Raw genomic sequence first — 25578 nt, 5'->3', positions numbered from 1 at the left:
GAAATAATGGAACAGACACGTGTGAAGATTATAACTAATGAAACTGCTGAGAAAGCATACAGTTGAGTGTGGCTATGCAATAACCTAAAAATCATGGTGTTGTCACTGATGCAATGACTTTGGGTGAATGATGAGAGGATCACAGGAAGGGGAAGGAAAGAGAGGTGGGGGCTGAATGAGGCTGGAGATGAAGGAAGTTACATCAACCAATCGTTATCAGGAAATAACATAGGAGGTGATGTTTAGACTTCCAGTAGCCTCTCCATCATCATGTTACCTGTCCAGTCAAATGAATAATAAAATGTGAAAGAAATAGGGGTGCTGACTGGCTCAGCTGGTTAAGTGAACCCGGGGTCCTGAGATTAAGCCCAGAGCTCCCTGTGCAGGGAGCCTGCTTCTCCCTCTTCTGTTCGCCCTGCTGTGCCCTCTTTCTCTCTCTGTCAAATGAATAAATAAAATCTTTTTTAAAAATGTGGAAGATATAGAGAAGTTTTCTATAACTGGTCTTCAGGAATTTTATTTTATTTTAAATTTTTATTTATTTATGATAGTCACACACAGAGAGAGAGAGAGAGGCAGAGGGAAAGCAGGCTCCATGCACCAGGAGCCCGACGTGGGACTCTATCCTGGGTCTCCAGGATCGTGCCCTGGGCCAAAGGCAGGCGCTAAACCACTGCACCACCCAGGGATCCCAGTCTTCAGGAATTTTAAATAGAGAACATTGATTTAGGAAAGCTGAAATTTCAGGAGTTGCCATAAGGAAAATGATTGAGGAAAAGACTAACCAAGGAGCAGACAATGGAGTGAAAAAAGGGTTTTGAGAGAGACATTTTTGGAAGAGATTGAGTAGTTCTGAATAGCCAGTTGATAAGAGAAGATTTTATTGAGGAGACAACACGATTTCTGAGTTGCATAATTTGCATGTTAGGTTGCAAAACTTTCGAAAATATAATAATATTGCAAATAAAGCACAGGCTGTGACATAAGACTAAGTGAGCTCCGACCTTGGCTGTGTTACTACTTGGATAACTAACATTTCTCATCTTCAATTTCTTCATCTGCAACAAAATTCATCCTTAACCTCATGGGGTTGTTATACAGATTAAATGAAATAACCAAAGTAAAGTTTTTCATTAAATTGTTCTTTAAGCTACAGTATAAAGATAGGTCATATTTTCACGGTAGCTCAGAGTTTTTGAAGGTGCTTTTAATAAACAGATGCAATAGTCAAGAATGATCGTATCAGCTATCCTACTTAAAGACAAGCAAGGAGAGGCTCCAGAGGGCTGCTCTGGGCCTGCAGCCCCCCACCTCTGTCCAGTCCCCTAGCCCCTCCCCCCAGATCTGTGATCTCTCCACTATGCCTTTTTGGGCACTTGTGCCCAAAAGCACTGGACTGGTAATGTTGAACACTGCCATCATCACCATTCTGTCCATCCACTGAGGGGAAAATCACCACAGCAACCCGAAAAAATAAAGCAAAAAACTTTTTTCATGTAATGTGAGAGAAATATGACAAAATCTAGTATATTAATATCATTAGACAGCAGCTGAACTGGAATAGAATAAGGTCCTACAGAGAATCACATGCTTTTCAGTTTTAATTAGTTAATCTTTGTAAAACTTTTAGTACCAGTGACTGATAATCTATTCGATTTATTTTCCTCCAAACTGGGAGTCATCAGCTGAAAGGAAGTGTTACCTTATCAGCAGGAAGCACACTGATCTATTGAATTCCTAACAAGGAAGAGTTAACAGCTGTTGCTAAACGTGCTTACTTGTGGAGATAATTTAAATCTTTTTCATAAAAAGACTTTGCTAACACTGTTTTTTTTTTTTTTCTTGGTCTAAAACAAGCAAGTTACAAAATTTCGGAATGCACACAAAAAAGTTAAGTATAATCGCTGTATGTTCTATCCTCAAGGTTTTGGGTTGTTGGTGTCGTTTTTAAATAAAAGATTTCTAATAAAAGCAAACTGGCAATGAAATAGCTCAATGGAATCACAGGCTCAAAGTATTAAATGTGCTTTCTGGGGCAGCCCGCGTGGCTCAGCGGTTTAGCGCTTGCCTTCAGCCCAGGGCCTGATCCTGGAGACCCGGGATTGAGTCCCACGTCGGGCTCCCTGCATGGAGCCTGCTTCTCCCTCTGCCTGGGTCTCTGCCTCTTTCCCTCTCTCTCTCTCTCTCTCTCTCTCTGTCTCTCATGAATAAATAAATTAAAACTCTTTTTAAAAAGTGCTTTCTGTATTTCCCTGCATTTGCTCAAATGCAGTCTCTTCTTTACTCTTGACATTTTCTTGAGGTTATATCCCACAAACCAATAGCACTGAGAGGGCTGCCAACATGGAACTGACATGGCCAAGGCCCACCAAGACTGGAAGAAAAGGAACAGAGAACAGGCCCAAACAGGACATTCACATCCTTGTCCTTTAATTTCCAAAGGAAACACCTGAGAAATCAGGGGTCGATGTTGAAAAGGAGGTGAAAAGCCAAAATACAGTAAAGAATAAATTTTAAACATAATAAATCATGACGCTCATTTCATTATAATGACTGATGCATATTTTGTTTTTCTATTATTTAAAATTAGAAATGTTCTCTCCTATAATACCTTGAGAGGTGCCTCACTGCTTAGCTAAATTTGTCCCTGACATGCTAGAGGGCAGCATGTGGAGGCAGTGGGATGGCTGGAAGAAGTTGCCAACAAGGATTCTTCCGGGGGGTGGTGGGGAGGGCAGGTATGATGTAAAATGGCAACTTGGAGCTCAGAAGTGGGGGGTTAGTCCACTCTAAGGCAAGACTGAACTATTTCCTGAAGTACAGAGGCCTCACTTCTGTTTCATCTATGAGAGAGCAAATAATATAGTTAAAACAATTTTGAACAGAAAAATTTAAGGATGGGGGTAGAAGGTGGAGGTAGAGAGAAATGTGAGCTCCCTAAAATGGCCAAAGTTGTCCCGAGGTGACTGCAGCATATAGTGGAACCACAAAAAGTCAGCAATTCCCAGTCTGATTTTACCATTTAATTCCCCAACAGTCTAAAAGCAGGTGCTGCTCTCCTGGGACACAGGAGAAAGGCAAATGGTAGGTATTCGTCTTACTAAGAGAAAAAACAAAAATCGGATCACTAGACTCTGGAGACAAGGCCAAAGGTAGAGCCCCCAGAATCCATCTGATTTCAAGGATATGTTCTGACCTCAAGGATTTGCAGATTAATTTTCTGGGAGACTTTGGTGGTTAGCACAAGCTAGAGCAATCACAGATGAAACCAGAGAAGCCTAGGTAATAAGAAGACCAAGGAATGTGAAATTCTTCTCAGAATAAAGGAAGAAGAAAGAAGACAAGGCATGGTGACTCCAAGGAGGAGAAAGTTGTCAAAGCTGCAGAAGCTCCTGTGTCAGGGTAACGAGTGTCTCCCAGAAGTTACATCCACCTGGAATCTGTGAATGTGACCTTATTTAGATACACGGTCTTTGCAGATGTTACAAACTTACATGAGGTCACATTGGATTAGAGTGGCTCATAGGGAAAGGGAAACCTGGACATAGACACACAGACGGAAGAAGGCCACTGAGGATGGAGATCGAGATTGGAATTATGCTTCTAGAAGCTAAAGAAAGCCAAGGATTGCCAGCAACCAGCAGAAGCTAGAAGAGGTGAGAGAAAGTTCTTCCCTAGAGCCTTTGGAGGAATGGCCCTGCTGACACCAGAATTTTGGACTTCTAGCCTTCAGAACTTTGAAAATAAACTTTTGTTGTCTTAAGCCACCCTGTTTGTGGTATTTTTGTAACAGCAGCCCTAGGGAAGCTAATCTACCCCCATTGTTTTCTTGATAGACAGGGTGGCCAAACTTGAAGACAGGCACAAAACTATAGCTACTCTGAGTGTTATATCTGGAGGAGTAAGGGTTTGTAAGCTCTCCCCACTCCTCATGTTAATTGCTTCCTATTTATCACATTGAGGTTGAGATAATGGTTGGTTAAGGATAAGGTTAGAAGATAGAGTTGGTTTCAGTCTGTTTGGGCTGCTATAACAAAATACCACAGACTGAGCAGCTTGTACACATCAGGAATTTATTTCTCAAAATTCTGACAGCTGGAGAACTGAGCTCAGGGTGCCCAAATGACTGGGTGGAGACCTTCTTCTGGATCACAGACCTCATATGGCAGAGGGATCTCTCTGGGGCTTCTTTTATAAAGGGCCTAATCTCAGAGCCCCCAGGACTTCATCACCTCCCAAAAGCCCCATCACCTCCCAAAAGCCCACATCCTAATACCATCACCTTCGAGGTTAGATTCAACACGAACATTAGACTCTGCAAAGTCTACTGTTGAGAAAGCTACAGACTTAGGGCTCAGTAGCACGATAGAAGAAACACAAACCCAAGAACTAAGGATAAAGATTTTTAGCACTGAGTAACCAGTAAGAGTTTTAAAAGTTTCCTCTTAAAAAAAAAAAAAAAAAGTATCCTCTCCTATGAGGACCTCATCCCAGGTCCAGACTTTGAGATAATCACTTGTCTGACTGATGTCCGTACAGCACTGGATATGGAGTAGAGTCATTTGTTTTCAATGGTAGGGACAAAAAAAAAGAAAGAAAGAAAGAAAGAAAGAAAGAAAGAAAGAAAGAAAGAAAGAAAGAAAGAAAGAAAGAAAGAAAGAAAGAAAGAAAGAAAGAATCAGACTTTACCATGAAGTTAGTGACTTGGAAAATAGAGGGGAAGAGCTCAAAATCAGTTCTGTCCATAGTTACAAAATGACTTTTAAGGGATTATATAAGATGTCATGGAAATATTCAAAATTAAGATTATCATAGTTCTCTCTGAGATATCCTAAAGCTGACTATTGAAGTTATTTCACCTTAGTACCCCATTAAAGAGAAATGAACCCAATGGAACCATAGCTGGGGACTTTTCATATAGTTTAAATTTTAATTTCCTGTATGTGAAAGGATAATAATATTTCATTTCCCATCCAGAGAAGTACAGCCAATCACATCATCTTTTCATTTTGATTAACTATGTCCTTTCTCGGCCTCATCTACTCACTCTGGCCAAATTAAACAGTGATTCCTCAGTGACAATTCTCTGCTTACAATTCAGAAGAAGTCAATCACTCAATCTCTTTCTCTTATGAATTTTTAAGTTAGCAAAGATTTCTGAACAAAACATATAAAAATAGTATAAAAATATCTTCTAAGGAAATGAGATGAGACCAAGGCAACTAGACTAATTTCTCCCAAAAAATACATGTGTAGTCCTGCCTAAGGCTACTAAAGCACTTTTATGAAATCACCCAAACAGGCAAAGACTGAGAAAATGTGTTCTCTTGATATTATTTCCAAGTTCAACACTCACACTTCTATTTAAAAGTATTCATTCTAATCCTACTTACTTTTGATTTAATTGTTTTGGCCTGCAGTATCCTTATAGGGAAAGGCTCGAGAACCTCCCTGCATGGCTCTGCAGCACACCCCACTGCTGTTTCCTTCCCTTTCCCTCCCCAACCCGCCCCACCCCCCCACCTTTCATCCACAGCCAGGGTGCTTCATCTCAACAAATGGACAGATGTGTGAGGTAGCACGTTGCAATGCTCACGTCCTCTAACCATCCAAGTTCTGTCCATGCCTGAGCCACAGGATCATTTTCTGTGGTGAGACCAGGAGTGTAGGCTGCTCTCAGGGCAAACACTGCAGGCATCTAGCCAGCAAGGTCATTTCCTTGAACCAGGGCAAAACTTTCTGGGGCTGGGCTCCTGATTTAACCCAATCAAGTGCTCCACTCTATTGTTGACCTCCACTCAAGCCAGTCCATTTTGGGAGCAACTATCCTGTCACTCTTCACTGCAACAAAACTCCTGTAAACTAGTTTGGGTAACAGATTAAATGATCTCAGTGGTCTATCCCAGCTCAGAAGCATAGGATTCCATCAACCCTATGTAGCATCTCCAAAGGAAGAGCACTTTATAAATGAGGAACAAAGCAAATTCTGTGTGGAAGGACAAATAACATCAGCTATTTTGAACAAATCATTTGCTAAGTCTTGTGCTTTTTCCCATTACTGCTACTTGAACCTAAAAATGAAGAAATTGTGTAATTCAGTGGGGAGACCTTAGAAACAGAATAGTATTTACTTGGGAAAGATGGCATATGTTCATTTTCAAACATTCATTATCCTCTGTGGGAATTTAGTTACATAATCATCTGCTATAAACTCTGACCATCTTGGCATTGCAGTACAGATTAGTCTCTTTTGCAATGAAAAGTTGTGGGAAAAACTTACTTGCTTTTGGGCAGAGTGCAGCTCTTTCAAACATAGGCTTTGGAGTTCTACACCACACATTGGTTTTGTGTCCTGATTCTATCACTTGCTGAATTTCTAAGTTTAAGGTTACTTAACTTCTCTAAGACTCCTTCCTCAGTGTTCTTGTCTGTAATGTGGGGATGATGATGCTTTATTCAGAGCATTATTGGACAAAACATGAGACAATATTTAAAGAACTAACCAAAGGGCTCAATGCATGTATCATTTTCTAAAAAGATGATAATATCAACATTTTCAAAATAACACCAAACATTTTAAAAATAATTATTTGGTCCAGTAATAATAAATGAGATGTCAATTAAATTAATGCACCAAGCATTTAAATCATATTTTCATTTACTCCTTATTTAGTGATGTGGTTTATTTTTATCATAATTACTATCTTAAAATAAATTTAAAGTTACATTTAAGTACTAAAATCTATATTATTTAGCTTGTAAATTGTAGGTATAACTAGGAGAAAAAAATCAGGGACAAATGTATTAATGTCATTACATATACAGAGAATATAAAATTCTATTAAATCTTCTAGAATGTAGTTACCCTCCTACCTCAGAGATCCATTCTTTGCTGTGTGAGTCAATGCCACTGAAGCTGACATTAGTTTCTCTGAGTACATAGTGGCACACAAATAAAACAAGTCCTTGAATAAATAATGTCACAGACAAATACGGCAATATTTAAATAAATGCTCAAAAAGGGAAGCCTCTGGGGACAAAAATTAGTGTTCCACATTGAACACTATGTTTGTTCTGTGTTGGTTTAGTCATTTTTGGCTGCCACAAAATTTGAAACTGTTAAAAAAAAAAGTGTGGTTTCTTTTTTCATGTTGTATGAAGAAGTGTGGAATCCCCTGGAAAGTATGTGCAATATCTATCAGGGATGTTGTTGCTAGGGAATAAGAACACAAACAGAAGATTTCAAGAAAGCCCTTCATTTGGTCCAAAGCTCAAGGACTATTACAAATTGTGTAATATATGATTTGGGAAGGTCATGGTTGTTTGGGAGTTATTATTTTTTTCTTTTTATAACTGTTTCAAAGAGTAGCAATGGAAACTGAACTTTTTCAAACAGTAGCAACATGGGAATTGGGAGGCAAGCCTCCTAAAAGGCCCTCACTGGTTGCAAGACTTAGAGCCAACGTTAAATGAAGATCAACTGTGTGTATGTGTACTTTCTGTTGTTAAGGAGGCAAATAATGTCAGGATTTAGCTTTCCCACTCATTCTGAAAGGTCTGCATATGTTTATTGCTGCCTCTGATTACTTGGACCTTGCTGGAAAAGTTCTAAAGCCAATGCAGAAAGAGGTGCATGATTTTCTTGGTAAATTATTAACCCAACTTTACAAATATAGTTAATTTATTAATAGATTATTTAAAATTGCATCATCCATTAAGAGCTTCTTTGCAAAAAAGATCCAAGTGAGGGACACCTGGATGGCTCAGCGGTTGAGCGTCTGCCTTCAGCGCAGGGCGTGATCCCAGAATCTGGGATCAAGTCCCACATCGGGCTTCCTGCGAGGAGCCCGCTTCTCTCTCTGCCTGTCTCTGTGTGTGTCTCTCTCATGAATAAATAAATAAAATATTAAAAAGAAAAGATACAAGTGAGAATTTGCCATAAATAAAAAGCAGACACAGTATCACAATGCAGAAATCAATGCTTTGGCTCTACATGAAGACTGTGCTCATTCAGTTTCCATGCCCAAATGTTTGCTGTATCACAAAGACAAAAGTTCAAAATAATCAAATAGGTTGAAGTGGCCAGGATAAGCAGGATAGGATATAACATGTATAAATGTGAAAGAAAGCCTAGTCAGTGTTTAGGGAAATAACTTTTAAGCAGAACTAATGTTTCTTAAAAGCTTCTCTTTCACTAAAATTTCTACCCAAACAGGACAGGATTTCTTGATCTTATATCACACTAAGGAATAAAACAATCACAGGAGTATGTTTTTACCCAGTTGTCTTTACCAAGAGATTGCTTACCGACTTACTGAACAGAGGGCACATTCTTGATTGTCAATGAGGCTATTTTAAAGGCAGACTGGGACAGGTGTTTTAACACTCTTCTTTCTGCGACATTATATCTATCACCGCCTAGCAGGAAGTGACTATGAAAGCAATTCGTCACCAGCAGGAGAACGGCCTCTGTCTGACATGAGGACCAGACGGTGTGATTCACATCCCGGCCTTGTGAGCGTGCTCTGGATCTTTGCTGACCACAATTCATAAAATCACTTTCACTGCGAACATCATACCTCCAGATGGTTGTGAATTTTTGCATCGTGCAGAGGCAAGGCTCAGGACAGACAACAGGAAATAAAACCCAAGTTCTTCCAATGGCTCTGACCAATTAATCTCTGATCACCTCTCCTGCCGCAATTTCCTCATTCCTTGGAGCTCAGTGTTTCCCAACGGTTTTGGTCATGATTGACTTTCTGGGGAACCTTCCTGGATATTTTTTCCCAAGTTCTCTCCCACGGATGCTAACATTATACATATACTATATGTCACATATGATACATATCTGTGCTTTATTCATTAAGTACAAGATTTTTTTTTCACTCTCCTAAGAACTAATTTTCATGCCCTTGGGGTTGACATTGAGAACATGTGCTTCAGCTGAAATCCTTGCTCATTACAAAACTTTGGTGCCATCCCAAACCTCCCTGCTTCTACCTAGAAATGTCTCTCTCTCCCAGATATTTGTCTGACTGATCAGTTTTTGTTCATTCTTTAAAACCCAGCTCAAAAAAAAAAAAAAAAAAAACCCAGCTCAAGTATCAAAGCTGTTTGGAGAGACCCTCAAAGTCCCTCAGGCTATCCTCCTTCTCTTCCGCTCCCAGAGCATCACAGATTATGGATTTATTTCTACAGTTGGTTTATTTGTCTGTTTCTTCTACTAGATAACTAACACAATAAAGTCAAGAATGCTGTCTCCTGGGGATCCCTGGGTGGCTCAGCGGTTTCGCACCTGCCTTTGGCCCAGGGCGCGATCCTGGAGTCCGGGGATCAAGTCCCACGTCAGGCTCCGGCATGGTCCTGCTTATCCCTCCTCCTGTGTCTCTGCCTCTCTCTCTCTCTCTCCATGTCTATCATGAATAAATAAATCTTTAAAAAAAAAAAAAAAAAGAAGAAGAATGCTGTCTCCTTCTCGTTTATGGGCTGAGTTTTCTCCTCTAAAATTCATATATTGATGCCCTAAGCCCCAGTACCTAGCATGTGACTATATTTGAATATAGGGCCATTAGAGAGGTGATTAAATCAAAACGAGGTCCCTAGGATGGGCCCTGATCCAATCTGGCTGGTGCCCTTGCATGAAGAGGAAATTGGGATACGTGAAGAGATACCAGGATGTGTGCTCACAGAGGAAAGTTCATGCGAGGACATACAACAGAAAGGGTGCCCTCTACAAGCAACCAGAGAGGCCTCTGGAGAAACCAAACTTGCCAATACCTTGATCTTGGACTCCAGGCCTCCAGAACAAGGAGAAATAAATTTCTGCTGATTGAGCCACCCAGCCTATTGTCTGTTCTTATGGCTACCAGAGCAAACTGATATACTCTCTATATTCTCAACACCAAGCCCAGAACCCAGTAGTGGAAAAATATATATGCTGGTTGGTTGGTAGGTTGAATGAATGAAAAACATGTTCTTGATAAATTCCTACTTCCAGAGGCTATGTGCAATCACTATAACATAATGAACACTTGCAAGCAATCTGTTCTTTGGAGAGCAAGCCCAGATCTCCCTAAAGAGCCAAGTTTATCCACCCTCCCACCCGAAGAGGGATGACCGAGCATTCACATATGAGGCAAATACATAATGTTATTACAAAAGATAAAACCTTTGTCCTCCAAGGGTGAACCTCTCAGAAATCCCAGTACACACAGTCTAAGTCACAAAAGAAATAAAAATTACCAATAAGAAGGAATTCCCCTGAAAGAGCAAAAGTAAACAAAGACTACTGAGAAGACCATGGGGGCGGGGGGAAGAAAAGTAGAGGGAAGGTCTAAGAGAAACATTGCTGACCGCATGGAGGTCCTTTGCCAGAGCTCTAAAAATATATTTTCTAAAAGCCCTTTCATACAATGCTACATGTCCTTAAGTACTCAAGGAGGCACCGGCTCCTGTTCAAACCAAGCCAGCTATGGAGGATCTCCATAAGGTTTTATAAATGGTCTCCCTGGCCGATTTCCCTCAAGGCTTGAGAAATCTCGTTAATGGCTAAAAAGAAGGTAAAATGGAACCAGCCCCCATTCAAGAGGCTGATGTCATGTATCTTCCCAAAGAAAAGGCCACACTTTCCTTTGTGAAAACCCAGGGTGACATCACCTCCCGATCACATGCCACTTAGCCCTTCCCCTGCTATTCCCAGCTGAAGGGTTCTCTCCCTTTGCAAATGTCACTCTTTCACTCACAAAGCTCCTTGACCTTGTTTGTATGCTGGGTCCCACTGCCTGTGAAAGAGAGGGCCTCTGGGGGGGAAGGCCAGGAGAGGCGAGGGGTGTGCACAGCCAGCTGCGGGGGGGTGGGGGGGGTGGGGGGGTGGGGGGGGAGCTTCTATTCACACAGTTTGCAGAGAGTTCTATATTCCCGTCACCAACCCAGATGGAGGCCCCTGAGGCCGAATTCAGCCCCTGGACAATGCTGTCAACACTGAATACTGTGAACCGTTTAGCCAGGCAGGGCAACTGTGGCTATTTCTTTTCTTTCCAGAATGGGATTCTCTTTGATGGTTTGCATAAAGGCGAGGCAGTGCGGTTTAATCTCACATCTACAGAGCTTCTTTAAAAATGGGCCCACAAATAAAGGCTGATTGTACATCCATGTTCTCAAAGCAAATAGAAGATTTGTGCAGTTGACAAAGAAGCACATTTTGAAAACAGGCTTATTTATTAATTGGCAAAATAAATGAAGTGTGGGGTGGGGAGAGGGGGATTGTCCCTCAGTAGCGATGCTCAGGAAATGATGCCAGCCTGGATTCTGAATTCTCAGTGAAGAGCTTTTGGAGTTCTTATTGCACACTTCGGAAAAGAGTTAGGGGGAAGGGGGCGGGGGGGGGCAGGGGATGAGTGCCTGAGATATCTCAAATGAAAAGAGGCTAGAGGTTTAAAGGCACTTCCTTCCAGCCGGGGAAGGAAAAGCAACATCATTGCAAGGGGCAGGCAGGGTGTCCTGGGCCCTGGCCTGTGATCCTCACCCAAAGACAGGTCTGGAGTGTCCGTGCAGAGACAAGCTTCTTGAAACCACTTCGCCTCCACATGCGCGTGTGCACAGGCTTGTGTACTCAACAATATGCCTATTATACTATAACACTGAGACTAGTTTTTCAATGTGTTTTGGATTTTGTATTTGTTTGCTTTGCATTTATTTGTATTTTGTGTTTTAGTGTGTATTTCAAATCCCGTGGCATGCCAGGTTGCTTCAGTGCTTCCAGGTCCTACTAGTACTCCTCTCCTTAAAATCTCAAGGATTTACATAAAAGAGAGGGTGTGGCCCCTATCCCTGCCTGTGCCCCTAACTGCAAGGGACTTGAGTGACCAGAATGCTCTGGCTATAGCTCAGCTCTCCAGCCCCTCCGGCACTCCTCCCTTTGACCTTGGACACCAGCTACCCTGGGTTTAGGGTGCCTCATACGTAGCCTGCTTTCTCCTACTATGGGGATCTTCTTCTACTGGGAATCCTTCTCCTTCTCCTATTGGCCTATGTAATTCCCTGTTACTCTTAGATTTTTAGTTCACAGGCCGAAAATTCTCATCCTCATGCAGGACTTCTCTGACCTCCCATCTAGATCAAATTCTCTTTTATGCGCTCCTGTGGCCATTAGCACACTTTTTATTTTATGTTGAGTTGTGAGTGTATTGCTTGGTGGCTACTTCTCATAGACACCTGTAGCTCTATGAAACCAGGAACCAGGCCTGTGGGTGAGACTCCCACCCTGGCTCCAGCCTGAGCACAGTACCTGGCCCAAAATAGCTTCTCAATATCTGTGGGATGAACACACGGGTGACTGTGAATCAGATTTATATCTTCTGTCCATCTCTGCTGGGTAGGAAGCAGGAGAACCTTTCCCATCAAAGACCTCTTCCCTGACCCTAGTCTATTCTGTTGGCCCATCTTCTCAGGCTACCTCAAGTTAAAGATCAAGTTAAAATGCAGAGTAGAAACTCTATGTACATGTAGCATTGTTTAACTATAGAATATGATAGTTAATTTTGCACAAATCTAGACCCCTCACAATCTCCTTCCAGAAGGTTCTTCCCAAGTGTAATTTAGATACAGTGGGCAGCACAAAGTAAAAAAAAAAAAAAAAAAATCAGCTCTGTCCCAGCTGGCGAAATTTGGTTGTACAACTCAGATTCCAAGCTTAGCAAGCTTTCAGCAATTGGGAGAAAGTTGTGAAATAGTAAACAGGAAAAGAGAATAGACAGTGTCTTTGACCCTCCCAAAGAAAGACAGATTCCAAATAGAACTGGTAGAAAAAAATTCTCCCCAAAAAACCACTCTGAGCTTTCAGCAGAGGATTCAGACACATCTCGCATGTTGGTTGGGAGAATCCGGTGATACGGTAATCCAGTGTAGCCCATAATGACCATGAAATTGTCCACAGTGTGGGCTTGTAAGGGGGATAGCTAGAACAGCCTGGGAGGCTCCAACACACCACCAACGCAGGTGGACACAACACACCAAGGAGAAGGGTATAGGGAGCAACAGAAAAAAATCACTGCTCCTAGATGCTTGGTAGAATTACCCGGGGAGATTTTTTTTTTAATAAAATAATTTTTATTGGTGTTCAATTTGGGGAGATTTTTTTTAATTAGCAATTGTCAAGGTCTCACCGAGGACAAACTGAATCCTATCTCTGAAACTTGAAACCTGGGCATGGATTCTCTCTACAACTCCCAGCAATTCCAATGTGTATCAAGGGCTGAGGATGCTTCCCTAGGCCCTGAGCCTGCGCCTCCTGGTTAGCATTTCTTTCTTTCCACTCTTCCATCTCAGGAAAGTGCTCTCCCCTTTGGATCTCTGAAGCACTAAGGTTACTAGCTGGTATCCTCCTGATACTGAGAGATGGAGGATATTATTCTGCTGTTAGTACAGGGAGCCCTTGGAGCACCCTAGAAGCTTTCTCGAGTCTCTAGAGATGCTGTCTTTCTACCATTTTATGTCTCCAGACTTAACATCTTCTCTTGCCTTCCTCCTCAAAGTATGGTCTACAGAGTAGAGATGCCAGCATTACCCAGGAGCTTTTTAGAGATTCATTTAGGATTCGTGGGCCTTACCTCAGCCCCCTGCATCAGACTTTGCATTTTAACAAGATTTTCAGTGATTCACATGCACGAAAAAGTCTGAGAAACATTGTCCTGGAAAAATCCACAGCCCTTGAAAATCTGGGTCATTTCTCAAGATGCTCCTGTTTCTGCAAGGTTTTTTTCCCACACTCTTCTCTAGTTGCCTTAGAATCATGCCATTTCTGAATCACAGAATACTAGAGATGGACTGTATTACACAGATAGATCAATCCAGTCCCTTCACTAAACAGGTCAATAAATTCACATTTCAAGGTTAAATCTATCCACTCGGTGAAGAGAACAGGCCAGAACTCTCACAGACTTAATTATCCTAGCTTGTTCACTTTGGGAATTTATAATCTGTATTTCAAACTATAAGTAGCTCTGTGGATTACCACTGAATATTTTTAAATACTGAAAGCCCCATACTTGGATTTGAACAGAAATACACCCAGTCTCCAGTTCATATTAGCAGGACATCTAGCATTCTTAAGTATACAATAAGGGCATTCACTTCTGAATAGTGCTAAGATTCATATAATAAATGGACTATGATTTCAACAAGCCTCCAGAGTCAACCACAATACATATTTATGTGTGCTCACCTTGGGCTCACTCCTGACTTTGACAGTAGGGTAACCATTCAGGTGTCTGTGTGATTCCTGGTATAATTTTGCAATTCCACTTCTCTTTCAAATTGATTGAAACATACCACTGAAGACCTTGGTTGAGAATTGCCACTATAATATTCACAAGGACTGTGTTTTTTAGGTGTGGGAATCACTCGAGGAGAGTGGTTCTCAATCTTTAATCACCAGGGAGACTAGTTAAGAGACCCATCATCAGGCTTCCATAGGTCCGGGATGGGGCCCAGAAATTTGCACTTTTAATAAGTGCCAGGTGATGTTGATGTTGCTCTTCACCACATTTTGAGAATCCCTTCTCTGGGGACTACATTTTTAGACTGGGCCACATGAGGTCAATTTACAAGTTTCAGAACTCTTGTTACACATGAATTTTCATTCTCAGAGGGATGATTTATCCCTATCTGCTTTCTGCACCACCAGTTCATAGGTGGGTGCTCACATGCCCCCAACTCTTTTTGGCAGGTACAACACATGCCCTGGCTCAGTGTGAGCTCTCTACTCCTGCTGCCCTCTCAGCCCAAGGTTTCCCCTGCCCCTTCTTTCTTGAAGCGTATCTCATCCTTGCCCTTTTACTCCTACCTCCGCCATTCCTCTTCTGCTAATGTCAGAATAAGCTTGAATCTCATTCTATTCCACTCCCCCCAGGAGACTCCAGTGCCACCTGGCAATTTGCTTGCCATACCCAGGTATAGGTCTTGAGACCAAGAGAAATTTCACTCTGCTCCCCTCTTTTCTCTTCAGCAATTTATCGTTGCAACGACTTTAGCAGCAATCTAGGTCTTGTCCTCTCTTAACTCTACCACAATTAACTCTCCCAGAGCCACCAGTATCTGAGGAAACGTTCCAAGGTTTAGCATCGGATTACTACCCAGGTTCCATTATTCATGGGTGGTGCTGTTTCCAAAGAGAGAATGGAGACAGGGATAATTCTTAGTCGAATAGCAACTATCAAATACAACTAAGATCAGCACAGGGCTTACCATGAATGAACCACTGCATTTGAAATCCTTTCTCCTGGTGACCAACACCATCAGTGTAGAAGAGCACTTGAAGCTTGGAGCCTGTGGTGCTCCCTGTAGGCGGCATATCTGCTCCACAGTAGCGTCCCATCCGCCTGGGGCCGTCATAGAGCTGAAATCAAGGAGAAACTTCCTAAGAAATTTCACATGGTTTGTCAGATGGGAAAAAGCAAAGTCTGTTCATGCAGCAAAAGCTGCTCCTTGGCTGAAAGGTTAAGGGTAAATCTGCTGAGGTGGTTTGAGCAAAGGAGCCTTACATAAGAATTAAAATAGATGATTATATAGAGAGAGTTTTATGGGCGATTCCTAAGCCCAATAAATCTGGAAATCCAAATATTAATGTTGGGTTTTAGGTCAACCTAGCAAGTTCCCTCGAAAGTAAGAACCAGGCACAGAATAAGGAAATGGTGGGCCAGATGAGATGAGCTCACAATTAATGAAACCTGAGAGATGCTCAGTGACTAGCAGTCTTACAATTGTAAGAGGAATATATTTTTAAATAAATACTAACTATAAAAATTTCAGCATTTTAGAAAGCTGTGTAAAAGGTAAATACAAAAATTAATCCCACTGAGGATAACTACTCTTAAAATTTTGTTAATACCAGAAATTTCTCTTGCCGATGTTTTTTCACTTGTTTATATAGGTACATATACATGTGTCCAGGTGTATATGTGTGTGTATAATTTCAGGCTACACAATTGTGTTCCCAGTTTTTCTCTAAGCATGTCACTCAGTAGTCTAGGTAAACATTTTTTTAAAAGATTTTATTTATTTATTCTTGAGAGACACAGAGAGAGGTAGAGACACAGGCAGAGGAAGAAGCAGGCTCCATGCAGGGAGCCCAATGCAGGACTAGATACCAGGACCCCAGGATCACGCCCTAGGCCGAAGCCTGGGGCCAAACCGCTGAGCCACGCAGAGATCCCCCTAGATAAACATTTTTAATGGCAAAAAAATGCTATCAATACTCTGTTGTAGTTCATTTAGGACATTTCCACTTTTTTTTTTTTTTTCCAATATGAGTATTTATTTGATATTTTGAATGTCCCTCAAAAAAGATTCCTGTAAAGGGAATGAATCAGAGAGTATAATCTTTCATGGCTCTTGATATATATCATTAAATCTCTTACCAGAAAGTTTATATCAACATATCCCCCACTAGCAGCTCACTGAAATGGTTCTTGCCGGGGACTTTGGCAATTACGACTACTATTATGGTTAAAGCTGATGCTGACAGGGAAAATCTGTTTGATTTTGTAATTGTCTTAATTTATGTTACTTCGAGGTTGAAGGTTTTTCACGCTTATCGGGCATTTATATTTCTTCCCTTGAAACTTTTCTGCTGAGGTCTTTGCCCACTTTCCCACTGAGTTATTTGTGCATCCTGTTGCGTACCCTTTATGGGCCTCATTTGCTAATTTCATCAGCTACATACCTCTAAACTAAAAAAAAAAAAAAAAAGCTTCTCTGCCATATCTCTTCAATCAGGAAAGATAAACATAATGACAATCCAAAAAGATTGACTCCTAGTGACTCAAGCCATTGTATTTTCTTTTAATCCACTAATATCTACATTACTGTCTACTTTGTTCTAGTTACCTTGGAATGAACTGTCCATCACAACAAAATTGAAAATATTTGGTTGTAGGCTAATGGATTTCCTTGATTATTCTCTTATAGAGTATACATATATAAGAACATGTGTGTGTATGCTTGCATCTGTCTGTAAGTAAATGTATAATCTGGATTCAATACATTCCAAATTGACAAAATTATTATTATTTTTTGAAGATTTATTTTAAAGAGAGAGAGAGCTCCACAGGTGATAGGCATGTGGGGCAGAGCAGAGTCCCCACTGAGCACGGATTTCCCCCCACACCCCCACCCCCATACTCAGGACTGGATCCCACCACCCTGAGATCATGACCTGAGGAGAAATCAGGAGGTGGACACTTAAACAACCAAGCCACCCAGGTCCCCTGAGCAAACTACTTTTATTTACTGAAATGTTATGATATAAAATAGTGTTTGAAACATATTGATTGGAACATGGAATAGTTTATCACCAAATTCTACAATGCACCCCCAGGGAGTAATCCCAATAGCTAGTCATAAATTAGTTTTCCTTTGAAACCCCTCAGCTTTTTACTTGTGCTTCTTTTGTAAAAATGGTCACATTCCCTTGTATTCTAGTTATGGGCATGTGTGTCCTATCTCCCCGATAGACTATGAGTTTTCTTAGAGTCCAGACCCCCTCTCCTAGTCTCCTGTCTCATTCAGGCTTAGCTGGGGGCAGATTCCCAGTACATCTTCAATGATTGAACACAATAGTTTCCCTCACAACTGCATTGATTTCAATGGGACTTAATCTGCACTATTACTTGAATCCTGCATAGTTAGATACATATTAGGGTCTTTCAGTCCTAAATTTCAGTGTGTTTCTTTTAGGCAACAAAGAGTATGGCTTCTTTGTGGCTGCTTTCTAGAAGGCGCAGCCAGGGTCTTGTTCAAGGCCATAACAAATTAGAGATTTCTAAATCTCTGCCTGTCTCTTGAGCTCTCAAAACTACCTGCTCATCAGGCACCCATGTTTATGATATTTGGAGGATGGTCAGCAGAGATTTACGGAGAGACACTCAGAAGTCTGTTATATAACTCACCCTTAGTAAACCTAAGCATTTTAAGCAAGTGAATCAAGATGAAGTTTATTTTTCAGGCTTATCACTTCAGCTTCCTTTTGATTTGTTTACTATTGTGCTGCTTTGGCTAGGTATATTTATTAGCAAGCATCTGTCTAGATAGTTGACAGAAGCCAAGATGAGGGAGCAAAAATGAGAGAAAGAATAAAGCAACACATAAAAAGAACGGGACAACAAAAAGTCCTTCACTTTTCTTGGCAGGTGCCCCCATCTAACGCAGGAGGCGGAGGTGGGGGCGGAGGTCTATGCTCCACTCTGTTTCCTTCTAAATTACTGCTTCGCTGTCGCTTATTTATCCCAGCTTCAGAGTTTTTATTAAATGCAGTGTACCAATTCCAACCCAAAAGTAATTAATACAAAAATAAACATACTGTTCCCAAGCAGAGGTATAATAAGCAAGAAACACTCTACTATTTCCACTCCAGAAGGCTCATTCTTAACTTTGGGTTGTAGTTCAGTGACAAAACTTTAATCATTTCATCTTTATGCAACAAAACATGAGGTAAGATTTCTCTGTAGCCATAATCGCTCTGAGCTGGGCGGATCTTCTGAAATGATTGCAGTGACATTTTGAGGTACTGTAGTTTAGATTCCATACCAGGTCATAAGCAGTACAGTATTTTTGCCTCCCCAGCTCAGCAAGATTAAGAAACTGACATTTTCACATGACTTGGAGGGGATTTTTTTTTTTCTTCCTTCCGGATAGGATTACGTCATTGAAGGAGAGCCCCTGAATCCCGGGTCAGTTGTTCTTAAATAACACATTGTGAATGGGATGGGGGCGGGGTAGGGGCAAGGGAGTGGGTTTGGGGGGGGAACACTGATGAATGCCAATTAGTTTCTTTTTGCCTTTGGAGGGGAGAGAGTGATGCATTGAAATAAAGATCAAGTAGACATTGATGAAAACGCTTAAATATGTCAAATAAATGAATGAATGAATTAGTGTAGAACAAAACCTCCACACAAAAACACCCCAACCCCCAATTTTATGTCCTTCTGAAGTTTACACTTAATTAAATCAGTTTTTTTTGTTTATATTCACACAGATGGCTAACGTCACCTCTACAATTCGTTGCCGCGTAAATTTACCACACAAAAAGGAACAGTCATTTTTCAAAGTACACAAATACTGGTTGCCATGGAAACCAGTAGGTGCCTGCTGCTCCTGATTCTGTTTTCAGAGCAGAATGCTAACCACAGGACGTTCCAGCTGTGACTCACTGCAACTGCTGGCAAGCATGCTGGCTTGGTCCTGCTAAGGGTATGATTTCCCTGCTTTTAGAAAGCCTTAAGAGCCACTCGGTCTGAACAATGTTTGAGCTTAGAATAAAGTCCACAGAAGAAAACTAGTAGAAACGAAAAAAAAAAAAAAAAGAGAGATTGAGATTCTCACTTTAAATACGCAGATCTAATTTGTATAACTGTATTAAGAAGTTGTTTTCTTAAAATATCTGAAATGCTTCCACTTTCAGGTTGGCCATGAAATGTATCTTCAAGTATAAATATGTTGTATACCTACAACCTCCAGTGTAGAAGCTTTTCAGTTCTTCTCTGAAGGAGACTAGTCATTTAGGATTGATGTGGCTTTAGGTCCCCCTACCTGCACTCCACTCTGAAATATCTCAACCACTCTTAAGACACTCAAAGAGGAAGGAAATCTCTTGCCTAAGCCACATTTACCAATTTCTATCTACTTCCTTTGCAAGGGTTTCATAATTTGGCACATGAATTGTCTATTAGGCCATTAGTGACTTCAGACTCCATATGAAATGATCCGTGGACCCCTTCTAACTATTAAGAACCATGCATAAAGTCAGAAGATACAAAACTGAAGATAGATTACTGACAAAGTTGATTTTTTTCTAAGATGGTTTAGGAATCACTGAAACTCAGGCCTGGAGGAACCCAGAGTTAGCTAATGTGTACCTCAACCTGTTCCTTCAATGAGAATCAACTTTATGAACTGCAAGAACACTCACAAACAGAAATGTGCTTTTCAAATGCTTCTTTGCAGCTAAATTGTTTTATGATTTTGAAAATTCATGCTTTTTTGAAAGTATAATTAAGTGTTTCATATATATGAGCATAGGATATATAGATGACTGCGTTCATTTTAGAATTACAGGAACAACTAAAACTCAGCCCTTTCTCTTTTGATTGACATCTAATTCATACTTTTTATAATTCATACTTTTTCTTATTTCCTTGAAATTTTTCTGAAGTAAAATTTTTATATGGATGACTAATTTTAAGAATTAAATACAGTCCAAATAGAGAAATAAAATCAAGAGTCTCTTTGAGGTGATATTATTAAAATATGGAGAAACTTCAGGAAAAAATTTTGGTCTATTTTCTATTATAAATCTTTAAAAACTTTAAACAAAAAGGCTACCCTTTAGAGTTTAACTTTATTTGAAATAATTCACCTGCCTTGAAGGAGAATTCTAGATGTAGAAGAGAATCTGTCAGTATTTATAGAGAATGAAAATTCTAGTCAATGTAAAAATCATAGGTAAAATTTCTGAGAACTATACTCAGTGAGTGTATAGATTAGCTTCATGAAGCCAGTGTTACTAACAGGTTATATTTAACTGCAAGAGGAAAGTAATTTCATTGTAAGAGCATACTAGAGTGTATTAATTGTGATCAGGCTGTAGATATACAGCCCAATCCAGCTCTAAATTTTGCTTAGAATATAATCTCATGAAAATTATTTACCCTTTCCTAGCCAAAATGTCTTTATAAATTTGCTATCATAACAGTACCTATAAGGTTGTTGTAAACAGCAAATGAGACAGACCACGTAATAGGATATGTGTGAGCCCTGGCATATGGAATGTGCTTAAAATGTTATTTTAACTCATGGTCAGAGGCAAAGGGAACCAACTTTTTTTCCAAAGAAACCACTCTAGAAATAGCTTTGAGAGAAAAAAAACGATGGGTATAGAGAACTGGAGCTGACTCATGTAAAACATTTCACAGAAATCATTCCTGACAGACGAGACAGGGAAGCAGTGAATCAATGAATCACTTGTGAAGAGATAGATGGCCATTACTTACAGCGTGTTGCTATGACAATGTGGTTATGTGTGGACACTGGGGCCATCCCCAATATGTGGAGAGCATAGCCCAGAGCAAACCATCCTGTGGGGAGAGTGTAAGTATGATGTCCATGTTGGGGTGGAGGGAGATGGTGGATCATAATGGGCTGGTGGCAAAGAGCGTTAGGAAATCTGTCAAGGCTGCCCTGGTGAGTGAGGTGGGTAAGGGAGGGACAAATGGTAGGGAAGGAGGCTTTGCATGTGTTTCTTCCTGTTGCTGTCTCCTCTCCCATGGCTATCCAGCCAGCCTGCAGCTCTAGCTGCTTAGCCATTGGTGCTCCAAGGGGTGGGAATTGATGAATTCTTGGGGCATTTCTACAGATTTTCCCCCACCCCTAAAAAATAACTGTAATGGGATCTCTGAGAACTGCCTCATGAGAGTAGTTATTAGGAATGTTGTTGCCAAAGTTTTCACATAAATCTCCTGGATAAATCTGGAGCTTTCACTATTTATTCTAAATTTGAAGGTCTTTGAAATGTTCCTGTAACAACGGTAGAAATTGTCAAATAAGCTTCATAGAGTAGGGTAAAAGACTCCCATTGTGGATGAGAAAAGCCTAAGGGGGTAAAAACTTAATTGAATTGTGGAGGGTAAATTAGACAAATGTTAAAGATGAAAGCTTATAAACAGAGCATGGTAGACGCTAGCTGGCTCTATGATGGCCCCAGGAGGCAGTGTCCTCCCTTAGGCACGTGGCCACACACAGTGCACTCTGATACACAGACACACATCTTCCCCATGGCACAGGAAAAGCCACGCTGCCATGTGCTGACAGGGTGGGGCAGGAAATATGAAATACCCATTTAAAATTAAACAATTACTCATAATGCTGGGCTTTGCACGACAGCAAGAAACCCATTGAAGACCACATTCTGAGTTATTCTGTCACTCTGCATTAGATGTCTGTCTCACACATAGATGAGATAGTGTCCTTACCATGTGGCAGCTAGCTGCTGTTCCCTCTTAATAGCACATTTTTGTTTCTGGTTTCTATGTATTACTCATTTTAGAAGCCACAAAGGCTGATTTATTTTTTTCACTTTTTAAAACATTGTCTAATCGTGGATATGCAAAGATCTAACTATAAGAATGTTTATCTCAGCATTGTTTATAATAATGGAAATTTGAGAAGATTCTAAGTGTTCCACAATAGGTGGCCATATTTTGATGATGGAATGCACAACGTTGTAAATGATGTGACGTTATGAATGACATGGAAAAACAGTCACAAGCTACTGTTACCTGGAAAAAGGTCATTATAGGATAGTATGTTCAGAATGATCCCCTTTGAACATTAATATAAAATATATAAGGAGCAACTACAGGAAATAAATACCACCAAAAATTATTAGTAGGGATATAATTTAGGTTATTTTTCCTTTATCTAGGTTTTTCTATATTGTCCAAATTTCCTGCAGTGACTGTATATTCCTATGTGATCAGTTTATTTTTTCAAGCATGATCTTTGGGGACCAGTGTCAATACATGTGTCAATGTACAAATACAGTGTACATAGCAGTGTCAATACATGCATTGATGATGTTTTTCCATTCTCAGAATTCCATAACCTTTTAGGTTCTCAGCCACCCAGCTGGTCTACTAAAAATATTATTATATCTATCTCCATGGTCTTTTATACATATCTCAAGATTATACATGAAAATTAGCCCATTACGCAGCGGTTTGCCTTTGGCCCAGGGCACGATCCCGGAGACCCGGGATCGAATCACACATCAGGCTCCCGGTGCATGGAGCCTGCTTCTCCCTCTGCCTGTGTCTCTGCCTCTCTCTCTCTCTCTCTCTCTCTCTCTCTCTCTCTGTGACTATCATAAATAAATAAATAAATTAATTAATTAATTAATTAATTAATTAAAAAAAACAAAATTAGCCCATTAAAATGTTATTATATAAGGTAATCTTCTTCAGCATTAATTTAAAATCATATTTTGTTCCTAATGCTTCCTTTAAAAATCATAACTAGGTTTTTATTATTCATTAGACTAATTCTCTATTTAAAAATAATTCCTTCAGATGCTCAGGGACTAATGACTTCTCACCAACGTAAGTTCTGACAGTTGCCTGATGGAGCCCTCATTCCCTCTCCAGTGATAGGTGAGGTACACTGGAAGCCAAGCCTCCTCTCCCGTGTGTATATGAACATTTCATTCCACAGACCACAGTGTTCCCTCTGCCAACTATACCGCCACACCAAATCACTAAACATCTTTTAAAAATTACTCTGCCTCCTAAGATCCTCGCCATCTGCTAGAGGTGGACTCAGAAACAGGGAGACACCTGCTTCACAGAACAATATGAAGTCATAGAACCTGGAGCCAGAAGAACCTAGGGTACCACCATGCAGACTCTTCCCCAGTTTGGAGAAGACTCAGGGGAAAGTCTATTAAATAAGTGGTAAATGTAAGCACTGAAAGGTCAACATGGCATTTTTTTTTTTAAATTCTGAAATGTTGAGGTTGGATCTTTCCTATTTTAAAAAGTAGACAATCAAAAAAAATAAAAAATAAAAAGTAGACAAGACGATTAAGCAAAATCCATAACAACAATTCCTAATTTCAAAATGTAGCATTCTGAGCTCTGCATTCTTACTCAAGCCATGTTGTACCTGTTAGATGCTAGAAGGGACCATCCATGCACTTGCTGCCTGTGGCCTATCTGAGGAGAGAGCTAGGTGGTGACCCCCAGGGAAGGAGGTGTGAATAGAGCAGTTTCCATTTGGGAGCCTCTGATATAATTTTTACTGTCTTCAGGGCAGGGTGGAAGGTATCTGTAGATCTGATTCTTGTTCATCCTGATTCTGTCCTTCATGTTTGAGAGAATATCGAGAAGGGAAACACAGAGTTTCCTTTGAATCCAAGAGCAAAAGCTATCTTTTGAAGACTGGGGGGATCCCTGGGTGGCACAGTGGTTTGGCACCTGCCTTTGGCCCAGGGCGCGATCCTGGAGACCCAGGATCGAATCCCACATCGGGCTCCCGGTGCATGGAGCCTGCTTCTCCCTCTGCCTATGTCTCTGCCTCTCTCTCTCTCTCTCTCTCTCTGTGACTATTATAAATGAATTAAAAAAAATTTTTAAAAATTAAAAAAAAAAAAGAAGACTGGTGTGTCTGCCTCATTAACTGCAGCAAATTAACCCAATCACATGAAAATTCTTCATCATGAGGGATGGTCAGGAAACAGTAGCATTTCCTTTTGAGGAAAAGGATTTTGATCGCACTGAGATAAATACCTCTCCCTTTAATTTTTTTTTCTGCCTTTAATTTTTTATGATTAAAAAACCTCACACTTTACTTGGCCAACCCTGGAGTATTACATTTCTTGTAAAATGCTTATTACTCTTAATGATAATATGGAGTATTTGGCTTAATTAATCAATAGATACACTTCATTCTAAACTCTTGAATCCAGATCATGATTAGTACAATGTTAGACTCATCTGGTGTAGAGACATAAATTGAATTGTTTGGTATATTGTTGTCACTTTTTATAAGTGTTTTTAGAGGGCACTTGTCCTCAGAATTAAAATAGCTTATCTCTGATTTTTAAGGAAAATGCCAGGCATCCTAGAAGCAAACTTCCTCTGACAGACAGTTGCAGGAAGCATGACTCATCTGCCGGGGAAGTGTTTGAGGAGGTGCCATGATGATGAAAGTCAGCTTAGACCCTTTGCTGCTAAGTCATAAAATCTCATCTGCTTTTCTCTAACTGGCAAATGGGATTTTAACTACCACACTTGTTAGATTCAGACAGAGAATCCCTGTGGCTTTTGTAAGAAAGCTGAGAGTCCAGGAGACTTCAGACGCCCTGCTTTCTTCAATACATGGGGACAATCTATGTTTATCACAACTGGGAAAGCTGTTTTCAAAATTATAGCTTTGCCTTGACTGCAAATGTTTCAGAGAGCAAAAATTAATCCATCAAATTTTTATGTTGAAATGATCATAAATAATATTTATTAACATTTAATAAATATTTATTAGCTGAGTATTAATCTAAGCCCTTCATATGTGTTAACCTAAATTTAAAATTCCTAGCGGCTCTATAAAGCAGGTACCATTGTTCCTATTTTAGAGTTCTGGAAACTGAGGAATGTAAAAGTTTAGTCATGAAACTCCTCAAGAATAATTTCTTTACTGTTTCCTTCATTGATAATTATATTTTTAAAATAGGAATTGTCAAATTCATGGAAGCAATAAAGTCCTTATTGTCTGTAATAATAGAGAAAAAATAACTTCTAAATTCTATTGATCATATGCAAAGCTATTAGTCAGTGGAACCAATATAGTCTTCATTATATTTAACAGAGCTTCAAGTAAAGAAAATGGACTAAAATGTTAGCTTTATCATTTATACTTGGTGACAAGTGTCAAATGCATTGATGAAGCAGGTTACTGAGAGAAAGCAAGAGGAAAATTAAATGTCTTAAGAAATGAACTGTTAGGGGCACTTTGATGGTGCAGTCAGTTGGGCCTCCT

The 25578-nt window shown here is 40.2% G+C and overlaps 1 protein-coding gene and 1 long non-coding RNA gene across 3 annotated transcripts in view; one reads left to right on the top strand and one right to left on the bottom strand.

Moving 5' to 3' along the window:
* Positions 1 to 25578, bottom strand: part of CUBN (cubilin) — a 265801-nt gene that overhangs the window by 157653 nt on the left and 82570 nt on the right. Inside the window, 1 exon segment of the mRNA NM_001003148.2 lies at positions 15244 to 15394. Coding sequence (NP_001003148.2) covers positions 15244 to 15394 — 151 coding nt within the window.
* The window catches only part of LOC106560160, a 49867-nt gene continuing 43390 nt past the window's right edge, over positions 19102 to 25578 (top strand). For both annotated transcript variants that reach the window (XR_005355273.1, XR_005355274.1), the window contains exons 1-2: positions 19102 to 19245; positions 20967 to 21141. This is a non-coding gene — a long non-coding RNA (uncharacterized LOC106560160). The remainder of the gene's footprint in view (positions 19246 to 20966; positions 21142 to 25578) is intronic.

Source organism: Canis lupus, chromosome 2 (assembly GCF_011100685.1).
Source record: "Canis lupus familiaris isolate Mischka breed German Shepherd chromosome 2, alternate assembly UU_Cfam_GSD_1.0, whole genome shotgun sequence".
In the NCBI taxonomy this organism is placed as follows: Eukaryota; Metazoa; Chordata; class Mammalia; order Carnivora; family Canidae; genus Canis; species Canis lupus.
This window is presented reverse-complemented; position numbering and strand designations above follow the sequence as displayed.